Genomic DNA, 23,854 nt, shown 5'->3' on the forward strand with positions numbered 1-23,854 from the left:
TACAACAGCACCAAGTACTCTGCATCCCCAGTCACACCTCCTCCTTTCAAGTTTTGTGTGAAGCTACAACCCAGTCAGTCAAAACTGCATTTTACACCCTGTGTGACTTGGAGAATGGCACAAGCCTTACCTCAAATCATCAGGCTCTTCTAAGACCTTGGGAGGAGAAGTGGATTGCTGGGATTCTGCGTGGGGGTAGGGCTCTGAGCCCCACATCATGCGTGGCTCTGACAGTGGCACGCTGTGCTCCCTCGCAGAGCGAGCCATGTGCTCAAAGGAATCTGAGCCAGCTGCTGAGCCCTCCAGCTGCTCTCTTCTCATCAGTGGCTTGGGAGGCATAATTCCTGTGCCAGAGTCAAGTTCAACAATTGAAACACGTTTAACACTAGCAAAGAAACCAACCTCAATACAAACAAAGTCTGTCAGGAGGTACTAAGGAATGCTGTTCTCTCCCCTTCAATCTTCTTCCCTCTATTCCCTGCCAGCCAACCTCAGACTGACTAAATCACACTCAGCACTTGTATCCCATGTCCCAGCAAAAGGAAAAAGCTGTCTGCTTTCACTGTAATGGGAAGAACCAAGCCTGTGGACCCATAAACTCATGGATGAAAATTGTGTGGTAACATCTGAATGGCAAAATTCAAGATGAGTGTACACACAGGCAGTTTTTTATACTCTATTATTTCCAGCTTTTTCCTTTGCACCATTTCAAAGAGATTTTGTAGTTTTCACTATCTCTGCTTAGCCTGCCATTTCCTCCATTCATTCACTAAGGATACCCTTTCCCTTGCTCTTAAGTTGGGCAGGTATCTTCATTACATTACATGACAGACTTCTATTATTTATGCCCAACAGCTTTCCTAACTGCAAATCAGATGGCCATTCCACAAATTAAAAAGGACTTTTTAGGGTCAAGAGCCTGAAACCACAAATTTATTAAGACACTGGAGCTGTTAATATGTAATGTAAAAATGGCAAAGCTTCATGGGATTTTTTAGGAAGCAATGCAGTGCTAAGTGTTATGAGGTAATGAAACACAAATGGTAAATACACTTTTTCTCAGTTCAACCTAACTCTTGCCAGCTTTGTCTGTAACAAAGAAAGGCTTATGACGACATTTTTAATCACATGAAGTGTCACTCACATGCCTGCAGTGTGACAGCTGGGATTTTACTTTATAGTCAAAGGTATACATTCTCATAAGACTAAGATTGTAGTCATATGTGACTAAAATTGATTTTGTCTCAAACAATAAAATAATGTCGATTTCTTCTTAAAAACCCACTCATTCACTAAACAAATCGTGGTCAAGGAAAGACTTCTAGCTCAAAATCAAATAAGTTCAACAGCAAAAAAACATTCCCAGGTTTACCTGGATGAATAGGAGGCATATCCATGGCAGGTCTCCCTGACATCATGCGTGGGTCCATGTAGGATTGCATCATGAGCCAGCGGGGGTCGAAGCCCATGGAAGCCAAGTGCTGGGGATGGGGCTGCATGGGCTGGTAGAGGGGTCTGTGCTGGGGGGGTGGCACAGGGCCACTGGAAGGCTGGGAGGGAGCAGACTGAGGAAGGACACCTTGCTGCTGCTGCTGCCACTGCTGCTGTTTCATTTGCTCCTGCAGATGAAAAAATCAGTGTTACAGTATAGGAGTGCGCTTCTTGTTGATGGAGTGACAAAACTATTCTCCGTCTTCTTAAAAAGGAAAGAAGCTTGGAAGTTTTTCTTTTTGGTTAGGTGAAAAAGATATCTCATAGGCCTAAAGGGCTTTACCTCAAACTTAAGGATAGTTAATTGGATAGAAGCCAAAGTCTTGCTTAGGCAATTGACTAGAAAAAGAAGTGAACAAAGAAACTAATCACTTCTGTGAGGTGTTTTACTAAGAGCAAAGATCTCCTACACTTAGCTTAGTTTTTCTCTGTTTGTTATTTTGCCTTTTATTAAACTTTTTTATTTCCAACACTGCAACAGAAGCCATCCTGCTGATTTTTATGCCTCCAAAAGCAGCTGAGCTATCTTGGGTGTGTTACAGGCCTTTGAGAGCTTATGAGACCTAGCTTGAGGAGGCTACAATAACATTACAGGACTTTTTGATAAGATGAAGACTTGAGCACAGCTCTAATAAGCCTTGGGAACAACAAGTACAATTATCTCCAGGACAGCAAGTATTCTGAAAGTTAATTGTGAACATGCATCAGGATGATGTAGGAGAAAAGGGAGAAAACCAGACTGGACAACTTACAATAGCTACAGCTTAACTGGTGTGCAGCTGAGAGACAGAACAACCTATACCTTGTGCATGTCATTAATGCAAAGTGCTCCTCAGACCACAGGACACAAGTTAAATGTGAGTGTCACACCCTTTTAGGATAAGCTGCAGAAATAATCACGCATCAGACTTCAGGTTCCACAGAAGCCTAGGGCAATGCCAGTGTGGGCCAGTTTCAAAGCTTCTCCAGCCTTCTGCTCACTTACAGACCTTACAAGTTACAAAAGGTGTTTCAGGCAGATCAAGTCCTGCCAATATGATTTTCTAGAAGCTGAGAAGCAAAAATTCAGGATTTCTGAACCTCCTTTGGTCACCTTCTTCTTCAGAATGAAGCAGAACACAGCATTTTTTTAAAAGAGCCTCCTTTTAATGAACTGCTTTGTTACCTGCTGCCTCTGAAATCTTGGTGGTAATGACTTCTGGAACTGTTTAGAATAGCCTGAGGAAACAGCAGGACGAGGTTGGGATCCTGAGTCTGGCTCACTCTCATGAGTCACCTGTGAAAGCTCCTTCTCATTCCGACCGCTGTCTTGGCGAGTGAAGACTGCTTGATCTTCTGAAAAAAAACCAACAAAACCCCCACCTGTGTGAGACAACAGTCAATCTTAAAACTGACAATTATACCAGAATATCAGCTAAGGAATGTTCTAAAATGCCTGATTTCTCTAACTTGACAGTTACCAAAACCAGTAAAGGCACAAAAAGTCAAGGACAACCCCTCAAAACAGAAGAACTGCTGTTAATACACCTCTGTCTTTTTTAAACTTAGATATATTGGGAAATCAACCACTGGCATTCAGGTTGCAGCAATTATGTGATTTAAGAAATGCTGTATCAATGACACCATATTGCATTTGGATCAACTTTTTTTCATTAAGTAAGGTTTGGTTTTACAATCAATTTTATCCACTTAAATTTATATAACCTTACCGATCACAGTCTAACAGTTTTCTCATGGCATTCAAGTTTCAATACAAAAAAAGGCATCACATTTAAATAGGTGCCCTTTGTGTCTACTTCTCTAGGCTTGCTGAAAGAACAGAATAGCTGAAATAATTTGCACTGCTTTTTAAACAACATGGGTGGCTGACCCTTCTTTAAGAAAAGAAGAAAGCCTGCTTTTCTTTCTGTATTCCTCAAAGTCCAGCCTAAATCTCAGAAGCCATTTTTTGCCCTAATCTTTTGATGAGCTGGGCAAACAGGCTTAGCTCAAAGGACAGTTATCAGCTGTAATGCACCAGGAAAATAATTGGTCTAGATGCACTAGGTTAATTAGGTATGCAAATGAGACTTCTAGACAACAGCTATGCTCTGTGACTCAGCTTTAAGAAAGACAACTCCTACTTGTCTGCAAGCATACCTTTTTCTTCCTTGTTATTCTTGGTTTCACTTTCTTGTTTTTCTACTACAGGCGTTGCCACAGGTTCTACAGGCTCAGGAACCTCATGTGCTGGTTTCTCCTCTTCTTTTTCTTTTTCATTCTCCTTCTCTTCTTTCTCCACCTCTTTTTCTTTCTCTTTCTCCACTTCTTGTTCTTTTGCCTTCTCCAGTTTTTCTTTTTCTTCTTTTTCCTTTTCCTTCTCCTTTTCCCTCTCTTTCTCCTTTTCCTTCTCCCTCTCTTTTTCTCGTTCCCTCTCCTTTTCCCTCTCCCGTTCCCTCTCTCTCTCCCTTTCCCTTTCTCTCTCTCTCTCCCTCTCTCTCTCTTTCAGAGGGTCTTCCCGGGAGGGTTTTGTCACGCAGCCGAATTTCTCGTTTAACCGTTTGAGTTTCTCAGCACAAGCTGCTTTTCGCTGCTCCTCCATTCTCCTCTCCTCCTCCTCTCGCCGCTTTCGGGCTCGCTCCACTGCAGCTGAGATCTCTGACTGCTGCCTCCTCCTCTGCTTCCAAATTTCATCCTCATCTGGCACTGGTTTAGGGGGAAAGGGTCCCTGCCTTCCCATCTGCCGGTCAGGGGGAGGAGGGTGCTGCAGGAAGAAAATCAGTCAGGTTGTACATGTGTTGCATAAGCAGCCAGCTGAAATACTACATTTTAACTATTCGTCAACAGTTGTGTATTTGCATCTTTAAAAAGCAATACCTGGAAGAAAAACCAGCCCCCACTTTCCTGATCTGGTTCAGATTCTCACTACCTGAACTCAGAAAGGAGAGGCAGAGAAGGACTTGAGCTCATGTCTGCTCTCTTCCCCATCACCATCAAGGCAAAGTGACAGCAAAGATAACAAACATATTTCAGATTTGGTTAGAGGCTGCTCTAAATCTCAGGCAGAAGACCCTCAAGGAGCCAAGGAATTTCAAGGTAGCTCAGGATAAGAGAGATTTTAGTTCACATTTCATTTGGGACTCCATCTCCTCATCTGTGTTGGCAGCCATCCCTCCAGCACTGTTCCCCATGCTCCTGTCCTCTCCAGTTCCCAAGTGGGGCTGGGTAACTGAAAGCTCCTGAAATTCTTGTGCATTTCACACGGCACTTACAAGATGGGGCAGCCTTACACAACTGCAGCGTGGCTGTGTTGGGGTCCCATTCCTACCAGCCCCAGGCACTACAATCATTTTACTTGTCAAAGGAAAGCTTTATCATTATATGAAGCATATTTTTACTTTTCTTAGTCTAAATCCCTCCACCAAAGACTAAAGAACTTAACTCAAGGAAATGAGGACAATTCTAATCTTTCTTACCGGTGGTAGAATAGATTTTGGAGGAAGAGCAGGGCCACCTCTTTCATGTATAGAAGGCTGTGCTGGACCTCGATCCTGTAGGATCAAACACAGTACCAAGGTTAAGCAAGCTTCTAACCACAGCTAAGCTGAAACATTTTAGATTTACTCTTTTCTACTGCATTAAGATACTCCGTCTAACAAGGCATCTGCATTCAACACAAATCTACAGTGAAACAAGGCAAAAACGCTTTCACTTTTATGTACTGAGAGCTGAACAATTTATGTTTCTGCACCATTTTTCCTTAGATTCAATGCAGCATCAAACCTTCAAGAACAGTGTGATCTTTAATACAGAGAGAAAGTGCAAGTAAAACTACTCTCAGACTTCCCATCTTCATTATTACTGGTGTCAAGAGAAAACACTTCTGGGAAATTTTCAAAACCAACAGTAGCTTTTCCTGGGGGAGGGGAGGGGGGAAAATAGCACTGTAGCAGGCATAAATTGAGGTGGATGGCAATATTCCTCTACCAGAGGAAACAAAAAATGGCTGAGTTGATGAATTCTACATGGTCTGTATAAAATCCACTAGTGTGAGAAGTGAATTCATATTACAGCTAAGCTGCACTGCACAAAGTGGACTGTGTTACTAAAAGAAATCCCCACAGCCATGAAAAATCTGTGGGCTATTTATCCACTGGCAAACCTGATGAACAGCAGAATGGCTTCATCCAGTTCCAGGGATGGACACATAAGAGTATGGAGCCTGTCAGCTGAGCCCCAGTGCCTGATGAAGAGCTCTGCCCCCCCAGGGCTGTGGGGCAGGACACACTGCATAAAGCCAGGCTATTTTCGTGCTGCAACCAGAGGCAGCTAAGTTGTCTGAGCAGCACCTGATCAGTTAGCAGAGCTCAGATAATGCTTTCAGCAGCTAATGCCTTCCCTCATGTTCATAACCTTAATTGACCTGACAGTCTGGAAAGACACCTGAGTCGGAGCTCTCCTGACAAGGCTGCTGTCACAGGAGCTGAAGAGAGGAGCACACAAACCTGATCAAGCTGAGAGCTTTTGCTGTAAGACCCTTTGGCTGCTGCTGTGGAAACCTGGGTGGTAGACTTGGCATTTGTCTGTTCTTCAGTTTCCTTCTGGCCATCAGGACTCTGGGAATCTTTTGATGGTGTTTGTTCATCACTATGTGCAAAGAAATAAAAACAGGATGCATACTCCACACAGGTATTTGGTGATTCATCTCCTAGCCTCAGCATTTCTTAGTCAGGGTAATTTCTACTCCACACCCAGCTGGCTGGAGTCTGCAGGCAGTTGAATACAGTATTAAATTACTGGAATTAGGGCTACTGGAATGAGTACTTGCACTCATTTCATTAATCTCTCCAAAATCTAGTTAAGTGACATTTCCCATCTAATTGGCAGCACCAACTCACCCGCTTTCCTTCTCCTTCTGACTGCTTCCTTGCTCATCATCATCACTGAAATTCAACTGCTCAGTGTAATCCACTTCACTCTGAGCACCTGATGCATAAACAAATGTTCAATTAACCTTTCAGAAACATTCAGCACACAAATAACAGACCATTAAGCTGATGTTCTTACCTGCCCAGCCTTCATCAGCCTCAGCATCCAGATTATCAAATTTATCCAGCTCTTTGAGCTCACTAGCACTGAGGATGGATGGGCGTTCAATGGGTTCTGAGCACCATGAGGGTGGGCCCCTTCCCCTTGGGCCTCTAAAAAATGAGAGAAACAAAAGCCACTGTCACTACTTATCCACAAGTGACAGAGAAAAGGTCAACTTGTAGGATCATTATTTGAAATATACAGCACTGTTGTTTCAAGCACAGTGAACTCTCATGCACTGGATGTCTAGCAGAATTCAAATAATTACTGTTCCATGTGCACAGCTACCCTACACTATGGAAAAATACACAGAAAAGTGGAAAATTAGTTTTATAGTGCATTAGAGCTCAACTTGAATTGGAAAGCATCAAAGTTGACAACCAGGAGTTGACTACTCTTACTGTAACAATGGAAAAATCTTTTCATGGGCAAAATACTGCTTTAAGTTTCAAAGATGTTCCTGCAAGTGACTCCTGCTCTTCACAATCAAAATCCCTGTAATATGCAGAATTGCCTCAAGTTTTCCAGTGGAGCTTTCAAACTCCAGACACCACCTGACATTGCTCCACACAAGCAAAACCTGGGAGGATGATCAGTGTCAGTTCTTATAAAGGGTATAATCACCATTGAGATACTCAGTGCAAATGATTCCTTTTTTAAATTAAGTCACAGAGTTCATACCCAGACAAAAACCACAACCATTTTTAGGTTTCTTACCTGCTAGGCTCAGAATTAGGAAATCTTGTTGGACCTTGCATGGAGGGAGGATATGCCATTCTGGGATACTGATTAAACATCTAAAAAGGGATTAAAAAGAGGAGCCACTCATTAAAAAAGTATTACTGCATTAAATACACTGAGACCATCAAAAGAAGTAATGGAAATAAAGTGAAACTCTCCACTCAAGTCTGCTTAATATCTCAAGTGGGTGACATCAAGTCCCCAAGGGGAAGTGACTGGAAGTGTTAATCAACCCCTGACAAGTTCAAACTCCATGAGCTACATCCTGTGCTGGGTTTCAGTCCTGCCCTTCCAGCAGAACTGATAAGAATTCCATGGAGGGGACAGAAGGGGGCCCAAGAAAATCCCACCAGCCAAAAACCAATCCCTGCTGCTTAAAAAGGATTCATGCAACCATCACTCACATAAGGAGGCATCATTGCTCTGTACTGGGATGAGATGGGAGGCTGCTGCTGGCCATTCAGCTTGGGCTGAGGGACCTGGGGCAACCTCACATCCCTCTTGTCTCCTGCCTTCTGGCCATCATTCTGTTCTGCTGATGCAGCACTGCCATCTTCTTGTCCCTTAGCATCTTGATCTGTTGGAGAAGCAGGAGAGTTGTTCTTATTACCCCCATCCCTCCAATCAGTAGCATCTGCATGGACAGAATCAGCACACAAAAAGCCAGAAATAGACTTGAAATTGCAGATTTCCAGCCAGGGATGGTGAGGAACACGTTGTTCCCACGCAGCCCTGGGTGACACAACAGATATATGTTCCTATCTGCTACTGCAACAAGCACTGGCCACTCCAGAATCAACAGAAGCTGCTCCTGATCCCCCTCAGCCCTAGGTCCAGCTGTGCTCCTCAAGGGTCAGGGCTAAATTTATGGATTGCTCCAGCTGTCTCATTCTACCTTCCAAAACACAGCACAATTTTGGAAGGATACTGATTATAGCACAAGAAAAAAACAGACTCAGCTGTGCTAAGTGGGCCACTGTTGACTCAGTGTGAAGATGCTGTCAAGGCAGAGATCAAGGTTCCTAAGCAGCAAAGGCCTGTAAGGAAATTCTCAAGCAGCTCAAAAAGAAAGGTAATGCACAGAATGCATCCAAATGAAGACAGGTATAGTCTGGTTTGCATCTCTGCCTGATAAGGATGGAATAGAAGTGATAAGGGCTGTACTTCTGGTGTGAATGTCTAGTAAATTGTCCAGGTAAAGTCAGGGATTTTAATTACTTATAATTTGTGCCAGGCACTCCATTCTTTTAAAAGTTTCTGCCTGCAGAGTATGGGTTAAAAGAAAAAAACCCCACCAGAGTAAACTTAGCAGCAGTGCTCAGATCAGTGGAGACAAAAATTCAGACACACTGTAAATGATGTTCCTTTAGGGACACAAACCCTTTAAGCAGAGTTAAACTCTGCTCCTAAGTATCCATTACAGTTCTTGCACTTATCTCTGCTGGGAAGCACAGCTGCTAAAGGGGGACTGACTACTTGCCAAGTTCATTTAGCTTGCTGCTGTCAGGAAAGAAGGGCTTAATATAGCATGTACAGTGCTGACCAAAACTGTAAGTGCCTGCAGGAGGCTGCACAGACACAGAGCTGCTCTCCTTTGGGGCTGGACACCTCTCCCTTTTCCTGATAATTTATTCTTTAGATCCAAATCAAGACATGAACAGGCACATGGCCTTGGTCTGCAGGACCTGACAAACAAATCAAGTAAAACCAAGACCTGTAACAAGGAAAGGAGTTACAGACTCCTTTTTGAAGTGCTTATCACTGGCATGGGACAGTGCCAGCCACAGTGCAGGACAGGACATCTAGTCCATCAAACCTCATCAAAACCAAACTTCTGAGGGAGAAAGGAGCTTTGTTTTCCACTGGTAACAAGCACAGTCCCAAATACCTTCCCATTAAAGTTATCTGGGGGAAGAAATATACATTTCTTTCCTGAGAGATGTAAACCCAGCACTGTTACAGTTCTTTTCACCAGATTTAATCCCCCACTGCTGAAAGAGATCCAGCTGGTCAGAGCACTGCACCCAGGAGCTGAAGATGCCAATGCCTTTAAAGGCACACCCCACTCTTTTGGCATGCTGTAGACTGAACTTCCTCTTCAGGAATTTTCAGGCTCCACTCTTAGGAGTATGAACAACTTAAGGCCAGCCCTGATCACCATTTCTGTAATTAGTTAAGTCTAGGAGAGTTCTTTAAAGAGGTGTCCCACCTGCTGTGATATCAGCAGCTGAAGTAAGAAAATGCCAGTATTGTGCAAATAGAAATGTTCCTCAGAGCACAACTACATGGGAAAATGGGAAGTGATTAAAAACGCTATTTTCCACACACCATGAACACAGAAAAGCAGAATAAAGGCCCAAATATCCACTTCTTCCATGTAGGAGCGTGATGATTGAAACAACATATTCATCTATTTCTCCTGTACAGGGCACAAGCAGTAAGTTCCACACAAAGCAATTTCACAACAATTTGGAGCTCACACTTACTCTGTGGTCGTAGGTTGGCTCCTGATCCATCTTCAGCTGCATCCTTATCCTTGCCTGACTTCTCCTGATCCCCAGCTGCCGGCAGACTGGGGAATTCTTGCTGGAAATAACTATTGATTGGAATAGGTGGACCTGCACAGCAAGATATTCACAGGGTCACAACCTGCTGTAGTCAAAACTGGTCAGAAAGCAACAGAAGCCTGATCATCCTTTAGGAGTGAACATTAAAGCTTTAAAATAAAAACCATTAAGTGTTAAAGCCACAGTCATTTACTGGCAATATAAAGGATGCCAATTCTAAAGTTGTTAAATTTACTGGACCAACTATGACAGCTGCTGAAGAAAAATCCAGAAATACTAGAGAGCAACAATGGAACAAGTCTTAGCCCAGGGAGTACTTGGAGTTCCTCAGCTCTGTAACACTTTTCTCCACTCCTTTCAGACAAAAATTTCCTTCTTTTCACTCTAAAACTATAGTCCACCCAAGAATGGACAACTATGTAATTGCAAACACATTTATGATTAACTATTGTTCTACTAAGAAATCTCTATGACTTTAAAAGGCTACAGCTTTTACACTATGAAAAAAAAAATCAGAAAAACATTCTTTGATTTCTAAAACCCTTGACATCATATTCCTTAAAGACCTCTGTTGCACATAGTATGGAAGCCACATATAAAGCTTGTTTTCCTTGTAAGAAGGTTTTGTTGGGTTTGCTTTGCATCACTTTCCTCCCCATACACACAATGTATAGTGACCTATTAGATCAGCAGCATTTCTGTGCCAAATCACCAATAATCTGAGTGCAGGTTTCCATTCCAACAGCCTGAATAACAGCCTGTTCCTGGACCTGTCTCTGCTACTGACCCCTCTAAGGGATGTGGTGGTACTAGGCTACAGGGATTAGGGGAGAGGGCAAACTCATAAACAAGGATCTGAATATATGGTGTCCAAATCCCCCCCAATCCTGACTACTGGCTTTTTTTTTTAACCACCAAAAAACTTCTGTTCTCTCCAGTCTCTGACAGAATCATTCACAAAGATAAAATGCAGGGATCCCAGTGGGCTTTCATTTGGTTGGGTTTTTTAAAGAGTTAAACACAGGATAAACTCCTTACTCTGTGCTGTGTAAAGACATGTTAGCAAATACCAGTATTTATCCCTGTGTCTACAAATTTCCTTGAACTCTTTCAATTTTCATTCTGACTTCACATACTACAGACCACATTAATCTGTTTTTTTCTAAAGGACACTGGACTGCTGCTGCTCCTAAACAGCTACAAGCAGTGACTTCAAGTGGAAAGAAAAGCAGTCCCACTGACCAGATGACCTGCCAGGCAAGAGAGCCCCTTCTGAGATCCTGTGGCATGCAACATTCATGAGTGTTATGAATCTGGAAAAATGTTTTCTGCTCAAGCTTACACAGTGAACAACGTTTTAATGGCAAAGTAACAGCACCAGAGATCTTCTTGACTGTGTTTAAAAAAGCCAGAGGGGCAACCAGCAGTTCAGAAAGAAGTTAAAAGATACTTTGGTAGTAGTTTACTCCAAATTTTAGCTGAAGCATGAGCTGAAAAATACACACTGCTGTTACATTTCCTAAGTCTTTCCCTTCTCCATGGCCACCAAGAGGATCAGAGCAAGGTTGGGCCTTGCCTCACTCAAGTTTTACAAGAGCAGGAGGCTGAGTGAGTGCTGGAAAACAGCAAGGTCTGAGAGCCAACTGCAGCCCAGGAGAGCAGGAGCACAACAGGTGGAGCCTGGCTTTTAAACCCAGGACAGCAAACAGCTGCTGCCAATTCCCATCCAGTGCTGCTTCCTGAAAGCCTCAAACTGCAAACCCAGTGCTGCATTAATTGAATGAAATGAGGGTGCCATCTGGGCTTGGCACACGAGCTGCCATGGTAACTATGAAATAATTAGCTAAATGCATTTTGAAGCTACTGAGCCCAATCACTATTTCCTGTGTCATGGAGATGATCTTATCAGCTTCTATGCAGATCACTTTGCATCAGTGCTCATTCTTGGTTTTTAATTCCACAGAAATCCTACAAAAGCTTAAAGGAGAAAAGTTGCTATATTTGACAGCAGAACACTGAACACTAAGCAGCATAAATGGAGTATTTAGAATTGTCACTTCTAATTCTCAGTGCAAAAAAATCATTAGATATGTGATGTTAACAAACTCCATATAATAGGTAAGAAATTACCTCCATGCTATTAATATTTTATTATTTAAAGAACTCAATTCTTCAACTGGAAAGCCTGAACTCCATTTTATAGTCATGGAAAGTTCACAAGTCTCAAACTTAAGGAATCAAACACATTGCAGGTTATTTATCATAATGGAGACAGAGGATAATCTCTCAGTCTACAAGCATTTTAAAAGAGGATTTAGTTCTGAACTTACATCTGTAATGAAAACACTCAAGCTGAGAGTAACATTGATGGAAACAATTTTCCATCCTTTCATCCAATTATGTTAAATAAACCTCCAAACACACCTTTAATGTTTTTCCCAAAAAGAAAACTACTTAAACACTATCACTTTGATACTAAAATAACCAAGGCATTTATAAAATGAAGGGAAAAGTGCTGCTATTTCACATGTTTCAACAGAAGCAAAACTACACATACTTTGCACAAAATGATCCAAAACTATGATCAGAATGACCACCAACTGTTTACATCTTTCCTTCCCATGCCAAAATTGTTTGTATTAGAAGAACTGACTGTGAATTGCCCTCCTCACCACAGCCACACTGAAGATTTTATGCTGTCACCATCACTTCTTTGGCACTTCAAAAGAGGTGACCAAGCTTGTAGAAGTGAGCCAGACCTGCTGATAAATGCAGTGGCTGGGATGGGCTCATTTCCCAGCCTGGAATGTTGCTTCCACAACTCTCCCCAGTCCCAAGTGGCCAAGGCTGAAGGGACTGCTGAGTGTGGGGGTCTCTCCCAGCCTGGTGTGCAGTGCAGAAGCTGAGCAGCACTCACCATCCTGTCCTGGCTTGGTGTTGGCCCAGGATTTGGCAACAGGAGCTGCTTCTGGAGGAGCAGGAACAGCAGGTTTTGGCTGGGTCTGGGGCACGTCTGGCTGTCTGCAATGAGAGCAAAAGCACTTGTGAATACAAGAGGGTGAGCACACAATAATAGTGCCAGGATGGCTTCTGCAAACAAGGGAATAAAACAGGGGAGCTGTGCAGCTGAAAACCACTAACTACTTTTCCTCAGAAAAGGCATTTTCTTATATAAAAGGAGTCGTTATAACAGTAAAAAAAAATTGAATAAATTAGCTAATTATGTCAAGATTCCATTTCCCAGAGAGGAAAGGAATGAATGAAAATGGCTGGGCAGGAAATGCAGCCAGGCATGAACTGAATTACACTTTTAAAAGAACTGTATTGGACAATCAAAAAAAACCAATCCATCTACAACCATCAAAGGCAATAATTTGGATTAATGTTCTCCTGCCTTGGGAGTTAACAGAGGAAAGCACTTCAAGACCACCATGAACTGAGAGAAAGAAGTCAAACACATGTCAGGAATTCCCAAATAAAAGGAACTGATAAGGAAAGCTAAAGATATCATGAATAACTCTATGGGTACCATGAACTGAAGCTTAGAACATTAAGTCTGAAGAAATGGGCTCAAGTCTCACCATCTTAATGAAGAGGCACAAGCACTCTTTTTGTCCAGTGTAAAAATCCCAGACACAAGCCCTTTCTAATCTGCAGATTCAGTCATATTGTTCAACTTCTTTCAATAAAAGCTATTTCTGTAACCTGCATATTGAGGTAACTTAAGACTCAATGCATTAATGTCTAAAACCAACTAAGACTCCTTAGCTCCTTAGTGGGACCTTTTGATAAAATAGGAATTATGAGGCAAATCCTGTAGTCTAGAATCACTTATACACCAGTAAAGAGAGAAGCAGTGTGGCATCATGTCACTTCACTGACAAGAAACAACTATAAATGCTCCAAGTAGATCCTAAAATGATCCTAAATTTCTGAGGACTACTAGTAAGAAATCAGTTCCATTTGGGTTCTACAGTGATCAACTCAAAGCACTCCACAGGACTCTCAGAACTGCCAGAGAGGCAAATATCAAAATCATCACTGCTGGGCAGAAACACACAAGCTTCTCATAAGGATAACAAAATGCAACTTTCATGTTCCAAGAGAGTATTACAATCAAGGGGGAAAACCCCAGTTCTCATTTTATTTCTGTTTTTCACTTGCATTTCTTACAGCAGGCTTTGGGGAATTTATGACTTACATGGCTGAACTTTGTGACACAAGTGAAACAAGGAACAAGAGCGCTAAAGAAGCTACTCCTTGCATTTCTCCTGTTTCAAATACAAGCTCATTTAGAATTTTAATTATCTAAGCACTGCCCTGCAAATATGGATGAGTGAAAGAACTCAGCTGAATTTATCAAATCCTGCCTGCACTATCCAAGAAAGAGACTGAAGCAATACCCACAGGAATGAGTGGCAACTCAAGAAAGCAGTAAAGTAATTAATTTTCATAATTACAGGGAATAACACATGAAATGATACGAGAGCAAATGAAATGATACAAGAGAAAATGCAATAAACTCAAGCAAGCTGTTATCAAGATGTAACCTTTATCTGCAACACTTCTGAGAGGAACAATAAAACACTTCACATGTAAGCTGCAGCATTTCAAGCACACTGAAATATCACAAACACAGCAGTAGTCAAACAAATGATCTTAAGATCTGAGCAAACACATCAGATGGTCCAAACTTGGGAGAATTTCCTCATGGCCTGGGCATACACACCTGTTCCTGGGAACAATCTCTCCCTCACTAGTTTTATCTGGATTCTGAGGCCTTTATCAGAGTAATACATATGGAAATACAACCAACTTCCAGTTGCAGATAAGGGACAGTTACTCATTTGTTTGTAAAGAGAACAACTGCTGGTATCTCCAAACACATGGCCATGCAAAGGCCTGCTTTAGTCAAACAAGCTACAACACAGATTTAACTGGGAAAATGTAAGTGACCTTAAAGCACAGGGAGAGGTTGTTAAAATACCAAAGGGCAGAAAACTGTGACTCTGCAGTTTCAAAAGTTTAAAATAAAAGGTTAAACACAACACTATATTCCTGAAGTCTATCAGCTTTTTAGGGAGATGTCTAAAATTGGTATTTAAATGTAGGAATGTACACAAAGAAAAGTAAAGGGAGAGAAAAATGAGGGAGGAAACATTTAAAACTCATCTTTTGCTTTCACAAGCACTAGGAACATACAACCACTGCCCCTAAATTTCAGTTTTCAGAGCAATTTGTATGAAAAGAATTAACACTTAAACCTTGAGCAGTGAGAATCACATCCTATTTTAGGCTTACATGGCACAAAAGAACTGCTTTAAAATACTTTGCAATTAGAAGCTGAAAAGCTTCAGTTTCCATTTAATTTTTTCCTGTGCAGGACCAGGAGTTGGACTCAATGATCCTGACAGGTCTCTCCCAACTCAGCATATGCTAAGATCCTCTGATCCTTTCATCCAATTTTCTTTAGTTGTACAAGTGTGAAACAACTCATGCACTGAGAATGGGAAATTTGTATCATACAAGGTATACAACACTGCCACAATTCTGTCTTTTTATTTCACATACTGGAGGAGTCTGCAACAATAGTGTAGAGCTGAAGATTAAAAAAAATTCAAAGTCTTTAGAATTTATGGCATTCTAGCAAAAAACAATTAAAGTGGAAATATTAAAAATCATTAGAAAAATAAAGCAGAGACTTAAACTTATGCAAATCAGGAATTTTTGAGTTTCCTCAAACTCAAATTGTGCACAAGCACAATCCAGCTGATTTTTGCATAGTCTCATGAAATTGCAAGCTATTCTCTAATTTTCCTGCTGTGTTCCTTGGGGTTTTAAGAGAATTTTATTTAAGGTGATGACACTGATCTTACAAAAACATGCTGCAGTATTTCCTGTCAGCAGACATCAAAACTTACATGTCCAAGGAAATTCATTCTTCCCCTCATATGGAATTTATAAGCAGATCATTTTCAACTTAAATGTGAGGAGGGTTTTTTTGTGCAAAGTTTTTCTTTTAAATATCTCTCTACTATCAAGATTCTTCCTCACAGAAATTAATAGTGGTGCTATTTCCTCTCTGATAGCTACACTGAGAACACTCCAGTGTAGCAAATTTCTTCCCAGGTCCTGACAATTCACAGTTTTGGGTAAACCTGAGAGAAATGGCCCTACAAACTAAGCTAGTGTTAATTCTTTTTTATTTTATTTTTTTAATTCCACAGAAATCCTATAAAAGCTTAAAGGAGAAAAGTTTCTCTATGTGACTGCAGAACACTGAACATTCAGCAGCAAGAAATGGAGTAACTAGAATAATTCTCAGAGCAAAAAGAGGTGAAAACTCACTTCTCTTCTTCGTGCTGCTCTTGTTTTGAAGCCCATCCTGTGCCATCCTTAGGCACAATGTTCACATTGGGGTCGTTGCCTTTGTTCTCTGCTTTCAGGCTGGGCAGATTAGCTGGGGGAGGCATCCTCCTGGAAATAGCAACTTTTCCAAGACTCTGCAATCCATGGCGTGCAGCAACTGGGTGCCAGAACAGAAAGTGCAAGTTAACAACTCTGTTTAGGCAGAGCTACATAAAAATGGTTTGTAAGAAAGTTAGAAAAATTTAAGAGTGTTAAGAATTAAAAATTTTAAATGCTTGAAAATTTATTATTTAAAGAAGGGAGTTGAAAACACATGGTTTGGGAAGACCTGAGTACTTTTTGAGCAGTGAGTCATTATTCCAGAAATTAAAAAGGATATATGGCCCCACCTTTATACACAACATTCAGTGACACAAAGCTAAAAAAGCCAATTACAACATGATGTTAATGTCAAGCATTATTCTCTTGCTCTCCTGGAGCTTAATGTACATTGATGAGTCCAGGAATACCCCTATGGGTCTGGCCCATTTCTTTATTGCTGCAAATTTCAGCTGGCAGCTGCTGCCCTTGCAAAAACATTCCTACAAACTCTATTTACTCCAGACCACAAGTACAAAGCTAATGCACCCCACAGGACATTCAACCTACCAAGTACCCAACTCAGGCAACAAGCCAAGTTACTGCCCTGGGTAAAAAAACAATATTGTGGCAACCTTCAACAAGCTTGGGCACTCTTTTTCTCTTTCACAAACAATTTAGGCAACTTTGTCAAGTTCAAAACCTTCAGAACATCATTTCCCCCTGGTTCTCCATTCAATGACTCATGAAAAGCAGGCTCACAGTCACCTTATTCAAGATATCAGCGTAAGTTTTATCCAGTGTTTGTCAAAAAATCAAAAGTCTCTGAGCTGTAAGTGAGCACTGCCTTTTCCTTAATTAAACAATTCCAGCATGGCAAATGTAAATGCAGTAAAATGCACAGCTGGGGAATGGCACATCTTTATTTACCCACATTCTACTTCCTACTAGGCTGCAAATGCTGTCTCTCTGAACTGACACTCCTGCTTACAGCTAAGCAGAAGCTCTAATGAATGCTGCCTTCCCCAGTCCCTCCACTTCGCTGCTGCACCAAGCAGTTATGAAAAACCATGCTGTGGTTAAGTGCTCACATACTCTGCACTCCTAATTAGCACTGCAGTAATGATGAAACTGCAAGAATGCAACTCTAAAGAGAGCTTACTCACCTGTGGTTTTCTGAGTTTCCAGTGACTTTCCCTTGTAGGTATTAAACAGACTGAGTGTTGCATACTTTGTTTTTCCATCCTTTGCTTTTGTACTCTGGCCTGACTTTTCCGACATTTCGCTGGAAACTCATCGAGTCCGGTACCTTCCGTGCGCTCCTCAAAATCTGCCTGTGGAGAACAACAGCACAAAAGTGAAACAACCTGAACCAAAATCTGCCTGTGGAGAACAACAACACAAAAGTGAAACAACCTGAACCAAAATCTGCCTGTGGAGAACAACACAAAAGTGAAACAATCTGAACCAAAATCTGCCTGTGGAGAAAAACAACACAAAAGTGAAACAACCTGAACCAAAATCTGCCTGTGGAGAAAAACAACACAAAAGTGAAAAAATCTCAACAGGAGCCAAGATTGAAGTCAGAGGTCACAGGGCAGAAGTGGACAGCATATTTAACACCATTAGCACTGTTTCATTTAAGAATTCTGCAGGGTGCCAAGGAATGCATTAACTCCAGAAACCTTATCCTTATGTAACATCAGGAATTTTAAAGTATTTCTATCTCTTCAATATAAATGTCACAAAATCAGGAGGGTCAGCATTTAATTAACATCAAACACTGGTTTGATGTTGAATTTGATAAAATGGTAAATACCATCCATGATTTCACTAGAAAATGAATAATAAAAAGCCAATCCCAAAGCCCACAAAGACACAGAATTTCTACCAGCAGCTCCTTCCCCACTGGGGAAGCTCAGTGACCTCACCCACTCCCAAAGCCAAGTACTGAGACAATTAACAGTTACTGCAGTACAGTATTTCTGGAATCTGCTTCTTTTTTCTCCAATTAAAACCATCACGAACACAGCAGCCAGAGACACTAAATACACAGAGTAAGGATTTTTTGTTTGTCAAAACCAGAACACAGTCTGCTCAGAGGAGGAGAGTGAGAATTCCTTAAACCAAGAGTTACACTATTCTTTCTGCAGCAGTAAATTACAGGGCTCTTGGAGCAGGTCATTCCTCTCCTCCCTCCTTCCCCCAGAATAACAGGCCTGGAGAGAAAGAACCCAGTAATTAACTGTGATCCTTCTCTAGAAGTTCTTGGAAGGAACTTGCAGAGCTGCTGCTCATCACCAGGCAGGAACACAAGTGAGCATTCCCTCAAACAGAACATTATTATACACCTTGATTTCTCTTCACAGACAAAAATCCTGCCACCCCTCTTTACAACAACAATTTTTCATCTGTTTCTATATGAATTCCAGAAGAGTTATATATGCCCAAAGACTTGTGTTTCAATCTAAAAGCAGGCAGCAAGAAGCAAGACATCCTGCTCAAACCTTTTAGTGATCAAACTCCCATGTCAAACCCAGATCCTCAAAGGGAATGGGATTCCCATGCAAGGTGCTCGTGGATTAAGAGTTTGCAAGGACAAGCAATCTAAAGAACAAAGCACCTACTTGGTCATGACAGACATTCAGCAATGTCAAATACCATGGAAATTTAATTTATACAGGTATGATAACATTTCCATCCTCCTCTGCCTTGTACCTCAATTTCCAAGCCATGATTGAAAAGAAATGAAGATGGCAAATAACCTTGGGATGGCTCAGCTTCAGCACAACTTGGGCCAGAAGCTGTTCTGTTACAATCCATGCAGACTGCTGCAAAGGGGACAATCTCCAGCCTTGTATGGGGCCAAGAAAATATTCTCCCCTCAGAAAAAGACAGCAACTCCCAGATTCTTCTTCCAGATTAGTCAGCACTTGGCTATTTCAACAGCAACTGTTACACCAACAGTTATTTTATGTGTCATCCAAAAATACAAAATGCAGGACCGGAGCAGGGTGAAACAGGGCTGGGAATCAGAAGTCTGGATGAGCTGTTTGCACCTGAAAGAACGTGTGAGCACAGTGATTGCAGTTGCAGGATCACCTGAAAGCTGGTTTGCCACCCTGTGCTCCTGGCAGTTACTGCCCAGCACCTTCTGTGGCGCTCCAGGATAACTGTGGTGGATTTTCTATCATAAATACAAGGCTGGGAACAGAGAGGAACAGAGGAGTGGAAGGGACAGAGCCTGCCAGGCCCTTTCACAGAACTCCTTCTGGTAAACTGAATCTCCTTCCAGAAGAAAGGGCCAAGGCAGAGCCTCATGTGTGATGCAGAGCCAGCCTGCTAAACGAGTCTGCCTGGATTCAGCGCTGCAGACAGGCTGGAAGCAGCAGTCTGGCCAGGAATAACAGCGATGGGCAAAGCCTGACATGCTGGATTGCAACTAACCACTGGGGCAGCCTCAAGAGTGAAAGGTTGTCTGATAACTCCAAAGATAAGCTAAGATAAGATAATTCATCTTTCAGACTGGGTGGGTTTTTTCCTGTAAAGATATTTGAGTGTTGAGCTTTGGCTCCCAGTGGAACCTTGCAGTGTAGCTTGTTTTTTTGGATAGATGAGGGACAGCCTAGCAGCCAAGTCTGTGGCTGGAATCTAGATTTTGTATTTATGATAAAGAGTCCACCACAATCATCCCGGAGCATCACAGAAGGTTCTGGGCAGTAACTGCCCAGTGCAGAGGGTGGCAAACCAGCTTTCAGGTGAGCCTGTAACTGTATCAAGTCATAAACTACAATCCCTGTGCTTACATGTTCTTTCAAGTGCAAACAGCTCATCCAGAACTTTAATTTTTGGCCCAAGACTCATCCCAGCCAAGGAGCTTGTAACAAGAAGTAGCTTCACAATGGTGAATAATCTAGAAACTGGCAAACAAAATAAATAAATTAAAAAAAGACAACTTGGGTCGTTTTTTATCCCCAAAATTGTTAACAGCAGCAAAGACTCAACAGAAACAGACAAAGCAAGCAGAAAGCAGTTTGAGGGTGGTTTAAGATAATCTTCTGTCATATTCTTCCAAAGCCTGCACCTCTGGTAAAGATGAAATTTGGAAAATCTTCATCATAATAACACTCTTTTTTACAGAGCAATACAGATTTCATACTTGGGCAGACCTTCACTGTAACAACTGCTCTTTCGAGAACATTTGACAGCTCCAAGAACGGGGCAGTGAACACATTCCCCGAATATCCCTTTTTATGTTTAATTTAGAAAAATTTGTCTGCTCATTACAACTGAGCTCTAAGCCTTTTATACCATTAAAATTCATACTGTTTGACAAGTTTTTTCCCCAACTTGTATTACACAGGAAAATAAACCGTTTTACAATGATTAAAGCTGCACATTCCTCAGTAATCTGACTTGCACAAAAATAATTTCAATTCAGCAGGTCAATATACTCAATAATTGACAATATATCTATATTTAAGTATATTTAGACCTGATACTGGTTGCCAAAGAAGATATTCTTACAAAATTAGACTTTAGACCAGGTACTGAAGCCAGGGATGACAAACTCTCCCTCTCTGAAGAGCCTTGAACAAAGCACTCAGATCCACCTGACATCAGCCATGAAGAGACAAATGCCTGACTCTGAGCCATGTAAAACCATCCAGCTCCAAGACTTTTCATCCAAACTTCAGCTGTGTGTGCCACATCCCTATACCTGAGCACTGGAACCAGAACACCTGAGGTGTTTCAACACAGGACACATCAAGCCCTTTCCTCCCCAGGTGATTCCCAATTTGCCCAATATTTCCATATTTTGTTATTATTACTCAAACCCTCACAGTGAAGTGCTGCTGTGCACCAGGCTTAGGCTGTGAGCAGCCCTGAGAACACACACAAGGTGTCAGGAGCACTTTCCAAGCTAAGGAAGCACAGGAACAGCACAAGCCACAATGGCACTTGGCAGGGTTCAAGAAATTTAAGCAAGTCAGCTGTTCATTGTGAATGATTACAGCTACAGAGAGCACAGTGCTCCCAAAATTCTGCAGCAAACCTGCTCTGCAATGTTATTAAATCACTTCACTGTGTCTTGAAGATTTCAGGGTAAAAATTATTACTCTAATTTCTGTAGCAGACTATTTTTTCAGACTCCAACTGTTTTAAATCCTCAAGGAACTCAGAAACTTTTGTACAGAAAATAGCACACAAAGGGGCTGCCACAAATTCTAAATATCCTGGTCTCTGTTAAGGAACATTTACTTGTGTCCTCTTAGACATTTAGATCTGGTAAAGAACAAACTGAATGCAGTGGGTTCCAGACTACAAAAACATGTTTTTAATAGTAAAACCCCACACATATCCCACTAAATTCCTAGCTCTCCTGATCATTTTAGAACTCACTTCTATGACTTGTTTAGAATTTAATGATACAATTTGTTACTCCTGCAAACTTTGGATAATGTTCCATTAGGGGCAAGTGCAGCCTTTAAAAGGTGCCACCTCTGCTTCAGAAAAAAGTTTTACTTAAACAAGGTAAAAATATTCCATATTTTGAGGTCACTTTTGAGGACTGAGCAGCAAGAAGTATAAAACATTTAACAGCTTGACTCCTAAATTCTTGTCAGACCAGATGACAAACCATATTTTATACACTGCATATTTAAACCCTTAGACAAAAAAGGTCTGGTTTTTAGTGCAACATGTCAAGAGACTTCTTCAGCATTATTCCAGTTAGATTTAATACAGTCCTTCCATCTTAACCCTCAGACCACACCTCTTCAGCCTACAAGCTCAATCAGAACAGGTAACCTGGACAGGAGTTTCACAAAATTTAAAGCATTAAAAATACTGCAATAATTCTCACAATTCCTATTCAACACAGCAAGGATCTCTAGTCCCTGTCACCTCTACTCCAAGGGCTGAGTTTTGGCCACATTTGGAGAAAGATGCACTGGAATGATGGAAGGCAAAGAGAACCACTCAGGACTCAAACCAGCTGGAGATCTGAACTCTCAGTGCCTCAAATCCATCTGTGAAGTGGGAAACATCACCAAAAACACTACATGAAAGTTTATTCATAACTGGGACACATTAGCACCTCTCTCAAAACAGAAACCAATCCAGAAAGAGTTTCCATACACTATTTTAAGCACACTAAAAGCAGTGAAAGGGTAAAACTCATCTTATACAAATCTGTTATTTGTATCCAGCCATAACTTCACTTTTCTAAGAATAGCTTTGTTTCTGGGACACTGAACAATGTGGCTCTGGTAAATCCTGGAACCAAATACAACTACCAAAAAAATTTAAAAATTATATATAAATATATAAAATATGCATATTTATACATACATTTTAAATAAATATTAAATATATATATTTATACACACACATATATATATATAAAATTAAACATTTATGGCAACCACATATGCCATTGGTTTTAGAGGCAGATGCTCCCAAATCAAATTCAAAACAAAATTTCACTGCACATAAAAATGTGGCATTAAAAATTTTAGACAAGGTTTTCATTTCAACTGTAAGTCTGGCATATTTAGATTCTAGAACTGAAGAAACTGCCCACTACTGTAAAATCTAAGCATAGTCTCCAGCTAGATATGAATTTTTGAAAAACAACTGTGTGATCTTCAGAAAAGAGACCAATTTAAATCAATTACAGAAAGAGAATGACAACTTAAAACAAAGAAACAGAGGATACTGGAGTCAAAGCACTTGGAACCCAAGAAAGCCTTTTTTTGTGCTTTTTGTAACCCAGTCTCATGGAATCCTATTATTTTAAAAGGACACTCCAAAATACTGTGCAATTATTTAGTACATGGGGTTTGGATGTGGTTTTGAAGAGGGAAGGTTGCACACAGATAAAAAACGGAATTACAATTAAACATTCCTTTGACATGGATGTTTATCAACAATCTCTTCTTGATGGCTTTATATTTTCCCCTCTGGAGCCACCATTTTTAGCCCATTTTTGTTTACAAAAACATAACAACAAAACAAATACACAAAAGCTCTGGCCATTTATCCCACTATTAAGAAATTTTAATAACTGCAGCACTGTCAGCTTAATATGACACAAAAACAAGCTTGGAGAACCTCTGGTAACACTCAGGCAGCAAAGAAATCTCTGTCAAATTTAAGTATCTAATAAAGCCTCTGAAATCAGGATTTCCCTTTCCTTCAAGAGCCACTTGCAGCAAAGTTCATTATCAAGCAGGTTGCTGCTAAGTAGGCTGAAAATTGCAGGAAAACTTTGGGAATTCCAAGCTTTTCCTTCATGTATCCCCATCAAGGCTCTATGACCTCCAAGAGGAGAAACTCCTCAAATTTTTGAAGAGTTCTTGGGTAGATCTCAGTACAGTTTATTCTATACAAGTTTCATTTCTTTAGGAAGTCTCACTCTTCCATCTCTAGATTTTGGGCTCACTGGTTTCCAGCACAGCTTGAAAGAGGGCACAAAGCACTGATTGCATGGACTCTGTGAAATCCATGGAGATTGGCAGCTAAGAAGGACAAAA

General features: G+C 41.1%; 1 protein-coding gene across 9 annotated transcripts in view; it reads right to left on the bottom strand.

The window, feature by feature from the left end:
* The window catches only part of PRRC2C (proline rich coiled-coil 2C), a 67,760-nt gene that overhangs the window by 34,200 nt on the left and 9,706 nt on the right, over window positions 1-23,854 (bottom strand). For 7 of the 9 annotated variants that reach the window (XM_058808491.1, XM_058808494.1, XM_058808493.1 and 4 more), the window contains exons 2-15: window positions 17,483-17,650; window positions 16,218-16,395; window positions 12,787-12,890; window positions 9,789-9,920; window positions 7,707-7,879; window positions 7,279-7,358; window positions 6,538-6,671; window positions 6,369-6,456; window positions 5,976-6,117; window positions 4,947-5,021; window positions 3,631-4,234; window positions 2,657-2,826; window positions 1,373-1,619; window positions 131-344 (exon numbers count right to left, since the gene is read on the bottom strand). In XM_058808491.1, the coding sequence (XP_058664474.1) occupies window positions 131-344; window positions 1,373-1,619; window positions 2,657-2,826; window positions 3,631-4,234; window positions 4,947-5,021; window positions 5,976-6,117; window positions 6,369-6,456; window positions 6,538-6,671; window positions 7,279-7,358; window positions 7,707-7,879; window positions 9,789-9,920; window positions 12,787-12,890; window positions 16,218-16,395; window positions 17,483-17,597 (2,456 nt within the window). In that variant the 5' untranslated portion in view covers window positions 17,598-17,650. Of the gene's footprint in view, window positions 1-130; window positions 345-1,372; window positions 1,620-2,656; window positions 2,827-3,630; window positions 4,235-4,946; window positions 5,022-5,975; window positions 6,118-6,368; window positions 6,457-6,537; window positions 6,672-7,278; window positions 7,359-7,706; window positions 7,880-9,788; window positions 9,921-12,426; window positions 12,652-12,786; window positions 12,891-16,217; window positions 16,396-17,482; window positions 17,651-23,854 lie in introns of those variants that run through there. The other 2 variants (XM_058808489.1, XM_058808495.1) reach the window with 2 other exon arrangements.

The sequence above is a fragment of the Ammospiza caudacuta genome, chromosome 7 (genome assembly GCF_027887145.1).
Source record: "Ammospiza caudacuta isolate bAmmCau1 chromosome 7, bAmmCau1.pri, whole genome shotgun sequence".
NCBI classification, from domain to species: domain Eukaryota; kingdom Metazoa; phylum Chordata; class Aves; order Passeriformes; family Passerellidae; genus Ammospiza; species Ammospiza caudacuta.